General features: G+C 51.8%; 1 protein-coding gene across 1 annotated transcript in view; it reads left to right on the top strand.

Moving 5' to 3' along the window:
* The first annotated feature begins 1,085 nt into the window (after nucleotides 1–1,085).
* Padi2 (peptidyl arginine deiminase 2) overlaps nucleotides 1,086–15,422 on the top strand; it is a 52,413-nt gene continuing 38,076 nt past the window's right edge. Inside the window, exons 1-2 of the mRNA XM_008822632.1 lie at nucleotides 1,086–1,249; nucleotides 14,502–14,685. Coding sequence (XP_008820854.1) covers nucleotides 1,158–1,249; nucleotides 14,502–14,685 — 276 coding nt within the window. The 5' untranslated portion in view covers nucleotides 1,086–1,157. The remainder of the gene's footprint in view (nucleotides 1,250–14,501; nucleotides 14,686–15,422) is intronic.

A 15,422-nucleotide genomic window follows, 5' to 3' on the forward strand; every position in this document is an offset into this window, starting at 1 on the left:
TGTGCCTGGGCTTTGGTTACTCCTGAGCCCTCCTCCCTTTTGTCCAAGCACACCCCTTCCCCACCTCCCATCGCCCTATCAGCCCACCTCCCTCCCCAGCATGCACCCATCCACCCTACCCCTTTTCTCTCTCATCTGCCCCCCCATCTCCAGTTGTCACTCCCCTGAGACCACTTCCTCAAACGTGACTGTTTGCTGCACAGCCCCTGCTGTGGATTCAAAGAGGAAGGGCCTGGATGGGGTAGCTGCTGGTTCAGACGCCTGCTACATGTCACCTTGCACCTGGGCCTCCTCTGATGTGCTCTGACCTCTACCTTGGTATTCTTTTGGGTGGCCCAGGCTGGGGCCTAATCCTCTGCTCCCTCCCTGTCTCTCTACTGGGAACATTCTCTCAGCCACCAGGAGCCACCCAAATCTCCCTCCATAAACACTGCCCAGCTCAATCCCCTCCTCTCCAGCCCTCTCACGCTCGCCCAGCCTGGGTCTTCACTGCTGACCCCAGCTCAGTCTGCTCACCGGAATGCACTCCCAGCGCATCCCTGGGAAGGAGCCATCCCAGGCTCTTCCCACACCCATGCTTGGGCTTGGCATTCTGATCCTTGTCAGCTGCGGGTTCCCCACTCTATCCTACCCCCCAATTCCCATGATAACGTGGATATGATGTGGAGGGGCCCGGCTGTGCCCAGCTTCCTGGCCCTGGTCTGGAGGCTCCCCTCCGCCCCCTTGAGTTTGCAACGCTTCCTTTAAGAAGCCACAGACCTCTGCTCTACTGAGCTTTCCCTGGTCCCAGCACCCCCTTGTGTTCCCACAGACCCCTGCCTCTCCCTCCAGCTGATCCCTGATAGCTTTTACTGCCCCCTGGTCTTGGGGGGTCTCGAAATGGGGTTGTTGAACGACCGAATGAGCGTACCAACTGTGCAAAGCAGAAACTGACAGCTCGCGGGTCTGGAAGCTGAAGAGGCGGGGCCACGCTTGACGGACAGAGCCAAGGCCCACTGCGAGAGGAGTCCTGTGGGTCGCCACGCCCACGCCACGCCCCCCGGCTGCAGCTTAAGGCCGCGGGCGCGGCAGCAGCCGGCGCAGGCGCGGCAGCGGACTCACCTGCAGCAGGTGCTCAGAGGCCTGGAAGGAGCGCGCAGGCAGTAGCCAGGGAGAAGATGCAGCGGGAGCGGACGGTGCGGCTGCAGTACGGGAGCCGCGTGGAGGCGGTGTACGTGCTGGGCACGCAGCTCTGGACCGATGTCTGCAGGTGAGCCAAGCCACCCGAGACCCCCTCCGACTCACCCACGCGCTCCACACCCCCAGACCCTCCCCGGACTCAGGGGTGTGGACAAGCCTGGCTCCCCAATTGTCCCTCAACTCGAAGCCCTCCAGAAATCCTAAGAACTTCACCCAGAAACCTGATAACTCCCAAACCTGTGCTCATTTCCCTGAAATCCTGAGGCTCCAAGACACCCATACACATACTCAGTCCCAGCCCTTCTCTGAGACTCCTTCCCTTTACCCCAGCTTTCCCATGACCTCTCCAGCGCCTCTCCCTGGGTGGCTTCAGCACCCGTGGGCCTCTCCACCACCCACTCCTCTTTCAGGGCTCCTCAGCCCCTCCTGGCTCACTTTTCACCCCAGCCCAGCCTCCTCCACTCGGCTTCCTACTCCACAACCAGCAGAACCCCCTTGAAATGTGCTGGGATCCACAGGCCCAGCAGGGAGCTGCCCTGAAGGAGTCTTGCCCTGGGGCTTCTCTGATTTCACCCTCCCGGGGGCTGCTAGTGGTTGCCTGTCTCCAGGCACTGGCCATGTGCTCTGCGTCCCCAAATGCCTTCCCTGACTTCCCCCCAGGATGAGAGAAGGGACCCCTTTCACTTGCTGAGAGCCTGGCTTAACTCGGGGTGCAGAGATGATGTCTTTGAGAGTGCCCCAAAGCCCAGAGCTATTCCCTCCGGGTCTTCCCTGTCCACAAACTTGGTAAGAGTATGAGGTATCTGAGACAGCTGGATATAGAGGCTAGCCCTGGCTTTGCTCTTGACCCAAGGAAACTCCCTAGACTTTGGTGTGGGACCTGGGAAAGGTGTGTCTGAAGGTATAAAGTGAGCTGCATCCACAGTGAGATTTGATCTGTTCCTAGCTCTAAGCATTCTAAATGTTCTCCATCACTAGTGTGGGAGGGCTCAGTGCTGAGAGGAGAGGCACACAGGATTTGGAGGTAAGACCCTGTGCTGGTGACCTGGGTGGCATCCTACTGTCTCTGTGCTTTACTGCCCCAAAATTATTTTGACACTGGAGCATCTGACTCTTCCAAGTCCTCTGGCTATGTGTCTCCCTCTCCTCATATTCTCCCAGCCCACTACTTCCAGTTCCTGCCCTCTTGCCCAGCCACCTCCACAGCAGGCATTGGCCCTGCTCACCCCAGCATGCCCAGGATCAGGGTCCCTGTGTACACCTCTGCCCCTGGCCTCAGCCCCAGCTTCAGCCTTGCCTGGGCGTGTACCTCAGTGGTCCAGCATATAGACCCCAGAAGAGGACTGGGTGGGCTCTGAGGATTGTACCACAGGGGTGGAGTGTGATCCAGGCACTAGTAGCCTGGGAAAAGTGCCCCTCTCTTCTCCCTCTCCTTCCCAGCTCTGAACTGGGCACTGCCAGGGGGTAGGCCAGGAGCCAGGGTGCTCCGGTCCCTAAGCCACAGCTGTCATCACGCCTGTCTGCTTGCTGGGGCACTTTGGGTGCTGTCTGAGAGGCTGGCATGGTGCCTCTGGTGGGGGCTGGGGACCAAAGGGGGGTCATGCTCAAGCCCGTACCCTCGGTTCATCTTGACAGGGAGTCCGAGTACCATGAGGGACAATAGGAGGATAGGTGCCAACTCATTGTTCTGGCATTGGACAGAGGTGTTTCAGTCTTCAGGACTCACACTTCTACTTTTGAGGATTCCCCCAGCACTGACCGTCAGCACACTCTCCAAAATAAATTGAACTCAGGCCACAGTTGTCATTTTAGATATTCTAGTTCTTTATTTTTTTAAAAAAAAATGTTAAACTAAACAGAACTGGTGTTGGTGGTACCTATTTGCAATCCCAACATTCAGGAAGCTGAGGCAGGAGGACCATAGACTTAGACTACATAGTGAGTTCAAAGCCAGTTTGGGCTACATAGCATGACCTTGTCTCAACCCCATTCCCACTTCAAAAATTAAAAAAAAAAAAAAGAAGGTAATTTTTTTAAAATTTAGGGATGGGAGACAGCTCTGTAAGAAGAGTTAGTACACAAGCATCAGGGCCTGAGTGCAAATCCTAATTTCCCACATAAAAAGTCAAATGTGGCTACATACCCTTCTAGCTAACAGCACTGTGGTAGAGACAAGAGTATCACTGGGCTTGCTCATTTCCAGCCTAACTCCAGGTTCTGTGAGAGACTCTGTCTCAATGGAATTTGATAGAGAGTGACTGACGAGGATATCTGATGTCCTCCTCTAACCACATGGGTAAAAGCACCCTCACACAAAAAAAGATAGGTGTCATTAATATTCACAGTATAATTTGCTAATCCCAGTGCATCCAGAATGTCATCATTTAAATTTGTGCTAATGGAAAGGTAGCTCGTGAAATAGTGGGCATTCTCTTGCATGGGAAGTCTGTTACACTCTCAGCAGGTCTGGTGGCAGGGAACTGTTGCTCTGTAAGTCATCTGTGCTAGTGGCCAATGTCCTGGACAACACACATATGGAACAGAGCTCCTCAGCCTTACTGGGTAATTCTTTGCTGAGCAGACTGTTCTGTACAGTGTAGGATGATTAGACTCATCCCTGCCTCAACTTACCCAATGTCAGTAGCAGTCCCCCATAGGTGACAACCAAAAATGTCTCCAGATAGTGTCAGCTGTCCCTCGGGAGCAAAGACACCGGGACAGCAGAAAGGAACCTCCTCTCCAGAATGGTGTCACTACCACCCTCCTCAGTATCTACAGGGACACAGCTTCTCTGAAGTGACAGGATTAGGAGGGGTCCATGAGCACTTAGCACAAGCCAGTACATTGTCCTGCTTCCTCCTGCACAAGACCTGGAGGGTGTTCTGCATTTTACAGATGAGAAGAAAGAAAAGCAGAGAGAGAAAGCCACTGGCCTGGTGACACCCAGCACTCAGGTCTAGGTCTGTCTAGCTCAGAGCTCATGCGTTTTCCTCCATTCCACTCTGTGTGACCTTAAAGCCAGCAGGATAGCCGGGCATAGTGGCGCACACCTTTAGTCCCAGCACTTGGGAGGCAGAGTCAGGCAGATCTCTGTGAGTTCAAAGCCAGCCATGTCTACATAGTGTGTTCCAGACCAGCTGGAGCTACACCCTTTCTCAAAAAGACTAAAAAAAAGAAAGGATGAACTGGATGGTTCTGTCTACCTATGTCCCTTCCACCCTCCATCTTGGCCAGGATCTCCTGTCCCCTGAGATATTACCACCCCTAACTGAGACATAAACCCTGGCTCAGGCCCCCAAGTGATGCTGTCACCCCCAAGGCCTCCAAATAGACCCTACAGAGCAAGGGTAGTAGACCCAGATAGCTGGGGAGTAGAGTAGGGACCCGTCACTCCTATCAAGTCACAAGGGCAAGTAAACAGTCCTCACTCCCCCCAGCCAAGGGCTGGGGGGACAGGTGAGTCTCCTCCATCTGAACATCATGGTCCTGGCAGAACTGCCTTGCCCCTGGGTACTAGTCCCCCCTCTCCTCCCCCGTGGGGTGAGTAGTCTCGGAGTAGAGACTGTTTTTAGGAACTTAGAAGCCATTGGAAGAGTGGAAAGAATCATTTTTTGTTTCTGTTTTTGTTTTTGTTGGGGCGGAAGGGTTGAGACAGGATCTCACTATGTAGTGCTGCCTGGTCTGAAACTTGCTATCTTGCTATGTAGACCAGGCTGGCCTCAAACTCATACAGATCCACCCACCTCTGCTTCCCCAGTGCTGGGGTTAAAGATGTTCACCACCACACCCGGCTTATTTCTGGGTTTTTTGGTTTTTTTGGGTTTTTTTTTTTTTTTTTTTTTTGGTCTTTTTGAGACAGAGTCTCCCTATAACCCCAGCTCTCCTGGAACTCACTATGTATACCAGGCTGGCCTTGAACTCACAGAGATCCACCTGCCTCTGCCTCCCGAGTGCTGGGATTAAAGGCGTGTGCCACCACACCCGGCTTTATTTCTGTTTTTTAAAGATCTTGTTATCAGGGCTTGAGAGATGGCTCAGTGGGTAGAACCTGAGTTCAGATCCCAGCACCCACATAAAAAGCCAGCCATAGCCACATGCATGCCTGTAATTCCAGTGCTGTGGGATTTGCTAGTGGCTGGCAGCCTAGCTCCAGTTTCAGTGAGAGACCCTGTCTTGAAAGGATAAGGCAGAGTGAAAAGCAGGTCACGTGATATCCTCCTCTGGCCTCTGTGGGCATGCACACATAGGCATACACACATATGCACATACACCACGCAGAGAAAGATACTGTTATTATTTACTTAGTATTGCTAGCTAACACTGACCACATGTGCCCAGCGGCCTTCCTAACGTTTGCATGTTCATTTCATATGCATTTAATAATTTGCATGCATTTGGCCCTCACTCCTACTTTATGAGACAGATGCTGTGATTGTCCCTCTCACCCTTAGAGAAGCTGGAGTCAGTCCACACTGCTGGTGGGTGGTGGAGGAGCAGGGCCCAGGCTGCTGACTGCTCTCTAGCCTGCCTTCCTGAGACTCAGGTTTTGAGCATGGCTCCTCCCTTCTTGCTTTCCTCCCTGATCCATTGAAGGGTTATGATGTAAGTGAGTGAGTGAATTAATGAATGAGTGAATGAATGAATATGACCATTGATGCTTACAGAGCAGCTAGCATGGGACCAAGCTCTCCGCCTCCAACCTCAATGGACAAGCCCTGTTGGATGGGCCTGTGGAAGATCAATGGCCCAGCTTGGCAGAGCAATGCTTACTGCTGGGAGAGTGACGGAGGAAGGAGTTCAGGCCAGGTCCTGTGGCCCCATAAATTAGAATGGCACTCAGAGCCCTAGGCTCTGACAGAAGGTGCTGCCAGGAGCCACCCAGGGCTCTGGTTTCAGGCTGATGCCCAGTGGAGAGAGGACCTGGCACTGTGCTTGCCACGCCCGAAGTCCCCTGCATGACTGGAGTCCCTGAGGTCTTCCCCTGCTGACCTCAGGACCACGAGTCAGGATGGCAAGCTGGTCACAGGGGCTCACACCTCGGCAGCCAAGCACATCTGTTAAAGTGGGAGGCCAGTTTGGAAACAGTCCTCTCCACCAGCCCACCCAGCTGGCGGAGGCTCTCCTGTGCCCGGAGGCTTTGATGGGCCCAAGCCAGCCCATCCCAGTCATTCACCCAAGAGCCCAGGACAGGAAGCTTCCCCTGCATGCATATCTCCTCTCTGGGCCTCTGACTCCTACTTACAAATAAGTAGGGGGGCAGATCTAGAGGTCCCTAAAGGCCTTTTTCTGCATCCTGTCCTCTGGGGCCCTTACCCCCACCAAGGTGAGGACTCTAATCTATGGACTTTCCCAAGGAGAGAGCAGTCAGGGAGCATAGCCCACATCACACTCTTCTATGACGGTTGGCACTTCTTTGCAGCAAGGACTTATCCCTTAGGCCTAAGTGTGCTTTTCTGTGAAGTGGGGTGGATCAGATAGGCCCTGGGGGGTTGTGGAAAAGATGAATTGAGAGCCTGTAAGCCCCAGGTCTAGCACCTGATACTTTGTAAGTCATTGTTTCAATTTGGTGTTGGGTTTGTTACATTGTCCATCATGATGAACCACTGTTCCTGCCCTGAAAACTGGAGACAATTGCTGAACACTGATTAGCATTTGAGGGCCTGGCTGGAAGGCGATAATCTACCTGGCTGATGGGATTAGGGAAGGACTGCCTGGAAGAGGTGGCAGCTAAGCTGGGTCTTACAAAACAAACAGGGGTTCAGCGTGCAACAGAGAATATGCCACCCAGGAGCCCACCCACCTGGCAGAAAAGTGGGGCCCATGGAGGCAGGAGGCATCATTTCAGTGGCCTGGAGTCTAAGGCTGGAGCCAGGAGCTTTGACCATGTTGCGCAGCTGCTGGGATTTGTTCTGAAGTGCAGAGTCACGGACAGTTTCTAAGGGAGTAACTACAGGTTAGTTTCATCCTTATAGAGGAGGCTGGGACAGTTGGAGGGACCAGCACCTTGTGGGGGAGGCTTCCAGGGCCTCCAGGTAGAGAAGGCGGTCAGTTATACACAGACACCAATTTTTGCCTCTACTTACCCTGTACAGGACAGTGCCCACCCTCTGGGCTCAGGCCACCACCATCTTGAGTATCAGGTGGGAGGCCTGGACTAAGATCATCCTCCCTCCCCTCGTCTCTGTCCTCAAGGATGCTTGCCAGGCTGGCACCAACGACTCCCCCTCCCAACTCCTCCAAAGACCCGAGGACAGGATGTCACACCCCAGCTGCCAGGAGCTGGGGTCACTCCAAGCATGAACCCCCGCTGGTGTTAATGAGGCCCAGGCCAGATGGACAAGCCGAGAGCCAGAGGCCAGTGAGTGAGCAACAGGCATATCACACCCTTGAGTGAGTGTGGGGCTGTGTGAACCTCCCCAGTCCTGCCAGGCCACGCCCAGGACCTTCCCTATTGACTGAAAGAAAACCAGACAGGCTGGGGGGCAGTGGAGCTCCTCAGAGGCCACACAGCATTTGAGGGGCTGGGCAGAGGTCTCCCTGGCCATTTCTCTCCATTTCCATGGTCACTGTCCAGTCCCAGACCACCATCACAAGGCAGCTGTGGTCACCTGCTCGCTTGTCCCTCTCTAACCTGTTGTTCTTCTGAAATCCCCCCCTCACTGTAGCTGAGTGCTCTGCCAAGTGACCAGCCCCCTGACCACACTCGCAATCCCATGGTGACTTGCCTCACTTAAGAGAAAGACCAGATCTTCCATGTCTGGGAGCCCTCCCTATCATGTCCTCCCCTGCTCATAGATCCAGCCACACTCCCCAACACATCCCACTTCTCAAGGCTGCCTTCATCCAGTTCAGTGGTTCTCAAATGATATCCTCTGGTCCCTTGGTATCAGAGTTGTCAGGAGCTTGTTAGAAACCCTGTTTCTCAGGTCTTGCCTCAGGCCGGATGAGTCAGAGAACAGACCTTACAACCTGTCTGTCAACAGTCTCTGTAGCTGAGCTCAAGTTCAAGGTCCACTGGCTTAACTAATTCTTTAGAGTGTAAAGTTTAGACCCTAGCTCAAATGTCAGGGACACCTTCTGAGAGTTTCCATGCACCCATACTTTTCAAACCCAAGACCTTGTACATACTAGGCAAGCACTCCACTACTGAGCTACATCCCCAGCCCTGGAAACCCATGTTTCTCTATTGCAAATATCACAATGAATTGCTTAATCCACAGTCTTTCTCTTTCACTAGATTGTACTCTCCATGGGCCCAGAGATATGTTAGCTTTCTCACAAGTCTATCTCCAGCACCCAGAACTCTGCCTGTCACATAGTAAGTGCTCAGGAAATCTGTGTTGAGTGAGTAAATGACCATGTGAGCTAGGCCTCCTCCTCCAGGCATGCCTCCAGCGAATGTTTTTTCCTGTGAAACAAAATGAGGAAGAAGATACATTCCTCTGCCTTAAAGGTAAAATAGAGGGCTAGAGAGGTGACTCAGTGGTTAAGAGCACTGGCTGGTTGCTCTTTGCAGAGGATCCAGGTTCGGTTCCCAGCACCTGCATGGCGGCTATCAACTGTTCATAACTCCAGTTCCAGGGGCTCAGACACCCTCTTCTGACCTCTGGGCACTGCGCAACACAGGTGTACTTACATACAATGCAGTCAATATAGTCATATACATAAAATAAAATTTTTGGTCTTTTCTTTGTGAGACAGGATCTCCCTGTAGCCCCAGCTAGCCTGGAACTCACTATGTAGACCAGGCTGGTCTTGAACTCACAGAGATCCGCCCACCTCTTCTCCCTCGAGTGCTGGGTTTAAAGGCATGTGCCACCGGGCCTGACAAAAATAATGTTTAAAAAGTAGAAATCAGTAGAGGAAGACAGTCAACATTGACATCTGGCAACATACACACACAAAAATAAATAAATAAATAAATAAATAAATGTAAAAAAATTTACATTTTGTAATGTGGATTACATTTGTAATGCTGGAACTCGATGCAGACGAGGTTCCAGGGACCAACCTCCTCTGCTGTGTATGCCATCTTTAGTCTCTTTCCAGTAATCAGGGAGGTCACTCCTTGCCTTCCTCCACACTGTCCCCACAGCTTCTAGGGACCCCCAAGCCACCTGCAACCCTGGGCTCCTGGGTTTCTGGAGGATATTCTAACAGGATCTTCCTGGGGAGGAGGCAGCCAACACGATCTACATGGGACAATGGCCTTTGTGGCTTCTGCCAGGGTCATTCCAAGAATAGCTGTTTGCTCAGCTTTACCAGGGCTGGTGCGGGGCTGTGGAAGGCCTGGGCTCCGGAGCTCTGATGTGGCCCAGTGTTAACCTTCTGGAAGCTCCTCTGGTTTCTCTCTGCCTCAGAGGGATGGAGGCAGGCAGACAGCATTGGTACAGTAACTGACAGGGTCCCAAGAGCTTGTGCCCTCTACCCTTGTGTGGGTTTGTAAAGCATCAGTTTCTCAGCAGGCCTGCATATAGAAGTTTGATGTGCAAAGGCAGATGAAGTGGCTTCAGTTCAAGGAAGACAGGGGTTCAACAGGGTGGTCCTGCCTGCCAGGACCCCCTCCCCACCCAGAGCCTGCCCCTCTTTCTGTATGCCAGCTGCCCCTGGCCAGGTTCCATTCCATGTAACAGGTGAAACAGAGAGGGAAAGCCACATTCCAAAGGCCACACAGCAAGACGATGGGCAAAGTTGAGACTCAGCCGAAACAAATTTTTCCCAGGTCTGCATCTGCAATTTCTAAGACTCATGCTTTTAACCAAAACAAACCTTGTTATATCTGTAGCACTGCTCATGTTTTATTTTATTTTCAAATATTTTATTATTTTTATTTAATGTGTATGAGTATATTGCCTGCATGCAATGCCCACAGAGGTTGGAAGAGGATGTTGGATTCCCTGGAACTGGAATTATCATCCATTGTTAACCGCCATGTGGGTGCTGGGAACCAAACCTGGGTCCTCTGCAAGAGCAGCTGGTACTCTTAACTGCTGAGCCACCTCTCCAGCCCCCAACATCTTTTACGTTACATTTCATTATTTATTTTGAGGGAAGTGGCATATATCATGGCATGTATGTGGAGATTCGAGCGCAACTTACAGGAGTTGGTTCGCTCGTTACACCATGTGCATCCCAGGAAGTGAACCCAGGTTGTCAGTCTTGGTGGGAAGCACTGTTACCCACTGAGCCATCTCTCCGACCCACTATTAACATTTTTTAGGCCAACTCCCATTTTTCTAGTTCATTTATTTATTTACTTTTTTGGTCTTTTCGAGATGGGGTCTCCCTGTAGCCCCAACTGGCCTTAAACTTGCTATGTAGACCAGGCTGGCCTTGAACTCACAGAGATCCACCTGCCTCTGCCTCTGGAGTGCTGGGACTAAAGGAGTGCACTGCCACACCCAGCTCTAGCATCTTTAGATTACACCGATGTTGTATAGCATTGGGATAAAAGACACTGTTCAATGGACACGTAAGCATATTTCCTCCTTTACTGTTCCCTAGTCCCTGTGCCTCACCACGGATGGCTTCCAGCCTGCTGGGCTCACCCTCTTGGTTAGGTGATGTGGCTCTGCAGGATAAGGATGAGGATGAAAGAAGTGAGATGCTGCCTTGGGGGCTGAAACCTGCCTTGTGAGGGATGGGGGTGCAGCATGGAGCAGGGGGACTGGGGGTCATCCTATGTCTTACGCACTGGAAAAAAACCCTCAGAAGGGACAAGGGGATGCTCGAGCTCCCTAAGTAAGTCTTGGCAGAACTGGCCCCAACTAGGTCTCCCACACACATATCCCTTATCCAGTGTTTTACCTGGACTCTGGCTCTCCACTGCTGGGCACAGATGGAAGGTGGCTGGCCACAAGCATCAAGTGTCTTAGCGTCACTGCAGAGTGCTCATCCCTGAATAGAACACCTATATGAAACTTCTGTCTCCCAAGGTTCAGGGATCATTTCGGAAGAGGAGGCAGAAAGATTGTAAGAGCCAGAGGTGGTAGATGACCACGAGGAAACAAAGTTTTCCAGACAGCTGGTTAGTTACTCATATGAACTCACAGCAATGGTGACAGCATGCACAAGTCCCATGAAAGCTCAAAACAGACAAAACCCCAGCATAGATATGAGGAAATGAGTAAAAACTCCCAACCCCACCTAAGGAAATTGTGGCCACAGATGGCTGCTGGGAGGGGCAGAGACGGTCTCTTTCAAGGATGGGACTCTTAGTAGGTTAACCAGGCTCCAGTGGATGGACCCACACTGAAGGACATTTGACTAATTAGACTCTATAGGCCTTATTATATATGTAATATATATTATTATATATATAATTGGACCTTATTATTATATATGTAATTGGGCATGGCAATAAATGGAGGCGTAGAGAAGGGGATCTAAATATCATCAAATTATACTGTATATAAAATGCAAAAGTTAAATTAAAAAATAAATAGAAAAGTGTCAAACCTCAGATCAGCCCAGTGTCCCCTGACCTGAGGACTCTTGAAGGTGGAGCACAGGGACGAAAAACAGATTGGTTTTGAGACTGGGGATGGAGGCCAAGGGCCTCATACATGCTAGACAAGCACTCCACCACTAAGGTGCACCCGGCCTTCTTTCCACTTTTTATTGTGATAAAGAGCCTCACTAAGGCCGAGATCAAGCGGAGGTTGCCAGGTTGCCCAGGCCGGCCTTGAGCTGACTCTGTATCCCAAACTGACCTTAAACTTTCCATCCTCCTACCTCATGCTCCTGAGTAGCTGGGATTATAGGTCTGGGCCACTAGGCCTAGCTTGATGCTTTTATAAGCTCTTCTATCAGTACTAATAATGGGCCTCCAGACTCCTGCTTGCTGTCCCCTCCAGTGCCCCAAACCAGGAGATCTGTGCCAATAGGCCCTACAGGTCATGATTCAGTGTTTGTTTTGTTTTGTTTCCAGTCCTGGGGATTGAACCCAGGGCCCTGTGCATGTTAGGCCAGAGTTCTGTCTCTCAGCTGTTGATCTCAAGCTCACAGACTCTGGCCTGGGTCAGAGAGAATATACCTGGCTACCTCCACTTGATCTCAGTCAAAAGGCCAAGAGGCAATTAATTGCCTGGCACTCGCTACAGACTCAGACCCACCGCCATGGCCACCCCAGAGCTAGAACTACCAGACCACACTGCTGAAGGTCACACCAGTGGTTCTCAAACTTTGGTTCTAGTAGTTGCTGGAGTCATGTTAAAAATGTAGATTTCTCAGGCTCAGCGATCTGCATTTGGAGGAGATCCCTGGCCCCTGCTGCTGTAACTGCTGACCCAGTCTGAGTCACAAGCTGGAGCCCCTTGCTCAGCCTGGGCCCCTGGTCACATCAGCAGCTACCCCTGTCTCACCTGGGCCATGCCAGCCAGCCTCTCAGGAAATGAGACCCACAAGTCTGCAGCCTTAGGGAAAAAATGCCCGATAGATTTAAAGCTGGGTGTGGAACTTTAAATTCCAGCTCCCCCAGCAGAGGTAAGAGAGTTGCTAGTTCAGTGCTAGCCTGGTCTACTAGTGAATTCTAAGATAGGCAAGGAGACTCTTATCTCAAAAAGCAAAAAAAAAAAAAAGAAAAGAAAAGAAAAGAAAAAGGAAAAAGAAATGAAAGACATCGTGAAGACTTGAATAGCACCAGATGGTTTTGGTGCCCTGGGGGAGCTGAGATGCTGGGAACTGGAGCACCAGCCCCGGAGCAGCTGCATCTTTGAGACACACTCGGGCCAAGATCATAGTCTCAAATCCCTCGAGAATCCCTTCAGATCCCTCTGAGCCCTCTGTGGCCTTAGGAACCTTCAGGCCTGGTCCTGGGTTTAGCAGAACTGTCGACCCTGAGTGCCTCTCTATGTAGGGCAGCGTCTCAGTCAGCTCTGGCGTGGTAACCAAGCCCCACAGGTCAGCAGCTTTGAAACAAGCTTGTCCTCTCAGAGTTCTGGAGGTTGGAAGGCAAGATCGGGGTGCGAGCCTGATAGGGTGCTGGAAAAGGCTTTGTCCCTTGCTTATGGGTGACACCTTGTCACCCTGGCCTCACATGGTCTTTCCTCTGTGGGTCCCTGGGGAGAGCCTGCCCCTGCCGATGCCACCTCCCAAAGGCCTCTTTTTCCCTGGCTCTTGCTTGCACTCTCATCTACTCAACCCCCAATCCCCACTTTCTTAAAAGGCCACCAGTCCTATCAGCTTAGAACCCTGATGGCCTCATATGACCGGCATCACTTCCTGAAGGCCTATCTCCTGATCCCATCACAGTGGAATCAGAGCCCCAGTGCATGAATTTAGGAGGACATAAACTTCAGTACATAGCAGTCAGCCCAGATCAATTCCCTTCCCTCCCCTGAGTGAGTTTTCAGAATTCCCAAACCAGTTCCCTTTCAATGGAAAACCATTGCTTAGTCCCAAGGAATGATTCAGATAGTGAAGAATTCTAGGCCTGGGGTCCTTTGCGATAGAGCTACCTACCTGCCCCTACAGTTCCAGGCTCCATCCTGGTGAGTCCCCAGTGACAGTGGTGGGGGGAGGGGGGAGGGAGAGAGGGAGGAAAGAGAAAGAAAGAAAAAAAGAAAGGAAGGAGAGAGAGGACAAAAGAAACTACTTCAGGAAGCCAAGGCTTGGGCTGGGCTTGGGATGTAGCAGTTTGTAAAGTGCTTGCCTCGCATGGATAAAGCCCTGGGTTTGATTCCCAGCATCACATAAACCAGGTGTGATGACACAGGCCTGTAATCCCAGGAGGTCGAGGCAGGAGAATCAGAAGTTCAAGGCCATCCTTGCCTACATAGCAAATTTGAGGCCAGCCTGGGTTACAATGAGACCCTGCCTTGAAAAAAATAAATAAATAAAAATTGAGGACTTAAGCCAGGTATGGCTCTAACATCTGGAATCCCAGCATGCAGGAGGCTGAGGCAGGAGGATGGTGACTTTGAGGCCAACCTGGGTGGCATAAAGAGATAGAGATCTTGTCTAAAAATAACAATGATAGGGCCTGGAGAGATGGCTCAGCAGTTAAGAGCACTGACTGCTCTTGCAGAGGACCTGGGTTCAATTCCCAGCACCCACATGGCAAGAAGGAACAAAGAGAGAAAGAGAGCTCTAGTCCCTAGGCCCCACCCTAGAACATTCCAATTTAGCAAGTGTAAGATTGCTGTAGGAATCTGTGCCTTTCTGCCCTTCACAAACCCCCACTCAGCAGCAGCATAGCTGGACACCTTACAGTCCTCTAGGCCACATAGCCTGGGAGCCCTGGCCCTCAGGAAGTCTCTGGCTGAAGCCCCTTGTCCCACTCAGCCCAGACGCCCCTGACCCTCTGTCCTCTCTCCCTACAGTGCAGCCCCAGCAGGGGCCAAAACCTTCAGCCTGAAGCATTCGGAGGGTGTACAAGTGGAGGTGGTACGTGATGGGGAAGCGGAGGAAGTCGTCACCAACGGCAAGCAGCGCTGGGCCCTCTCTCCCAGCACCACATTGCGGCTCACCATGGCCCAGGCCAGCACCGAGGCCAGCAGCGACAAGGTACCAGGGGAAGTCAGTCTCCAGGGCTGAGGGAACCCACAGTCATGCCTGGGGGTCTTGGCGGGCCACACCAGCCTGAGTGATAGAATCAGTGCAAGCCACAGAATCCTCTCCAGTCTCTGGCAACTACACTACATCAGAGAGCAAAAGAAAGAGGAGAAACATGGCCAGGTGTGGTGGCACATTCCTGTAACCCCAGCTCTTGGAAGGTGGAGGCAGGAGGTCAAGAGTTCAAGGCCAGCTTCAGCTACATATCAAGTTCAAAGCCAGCTTGGGATACATGAGACCTTGTCTCAAAAGATGAAAACTGGAGCTGGGAACACAGTTCAGTGGTAGAGTGCTTTTCTAACATGTGTAAAGCCCTGAGTTCAATTCCTACCGTGGTGGGGGGGCGTCACAGAGCAAAAACAAACACAAGCTGAGGCAGGAGGATTGCTGAAAATTTGAGGCCAGCCCCAGATATGCAGCACCAGGCCAGCCAGAGCAACAGGGTGGGACCCTGTCTTAAAACATATACACACACATTCACGCATGCATGAACACGCACAGGCGTACAAAAAAAAGCCATACATACCTGTAATCTCAGCACTTAAGAGGTAGATGCATGCCAGGCATGGTGGCGCACGCCTATAATCCCAGCATTCAGGAGGCAGAGGCAGGCAGATCTCTGTGAGTTCAAGGCCAGCCTGGTCTACATAGTGAGTTCTAGGCCAACTGAGACCCTATCTCAAAAAGAT

The sequence above is a fragment of the Nannospalax galili genome, unplaced genomic scaffold (genome assembly GCF_000622305.1).
Source record: "Nannospalax galili isolate Female #2095 unplaced genomic scaffold, S.galili_v1.0 scaffold548, whole genome shotgun sequence".
Classification (NCBI taxonomy): domain Eukaryota; kingdom Metazoa; phylum Chordata; class Mammalia; order Rodentia; family Spalacidae; genus Nannospalax; species Nannospalax galili.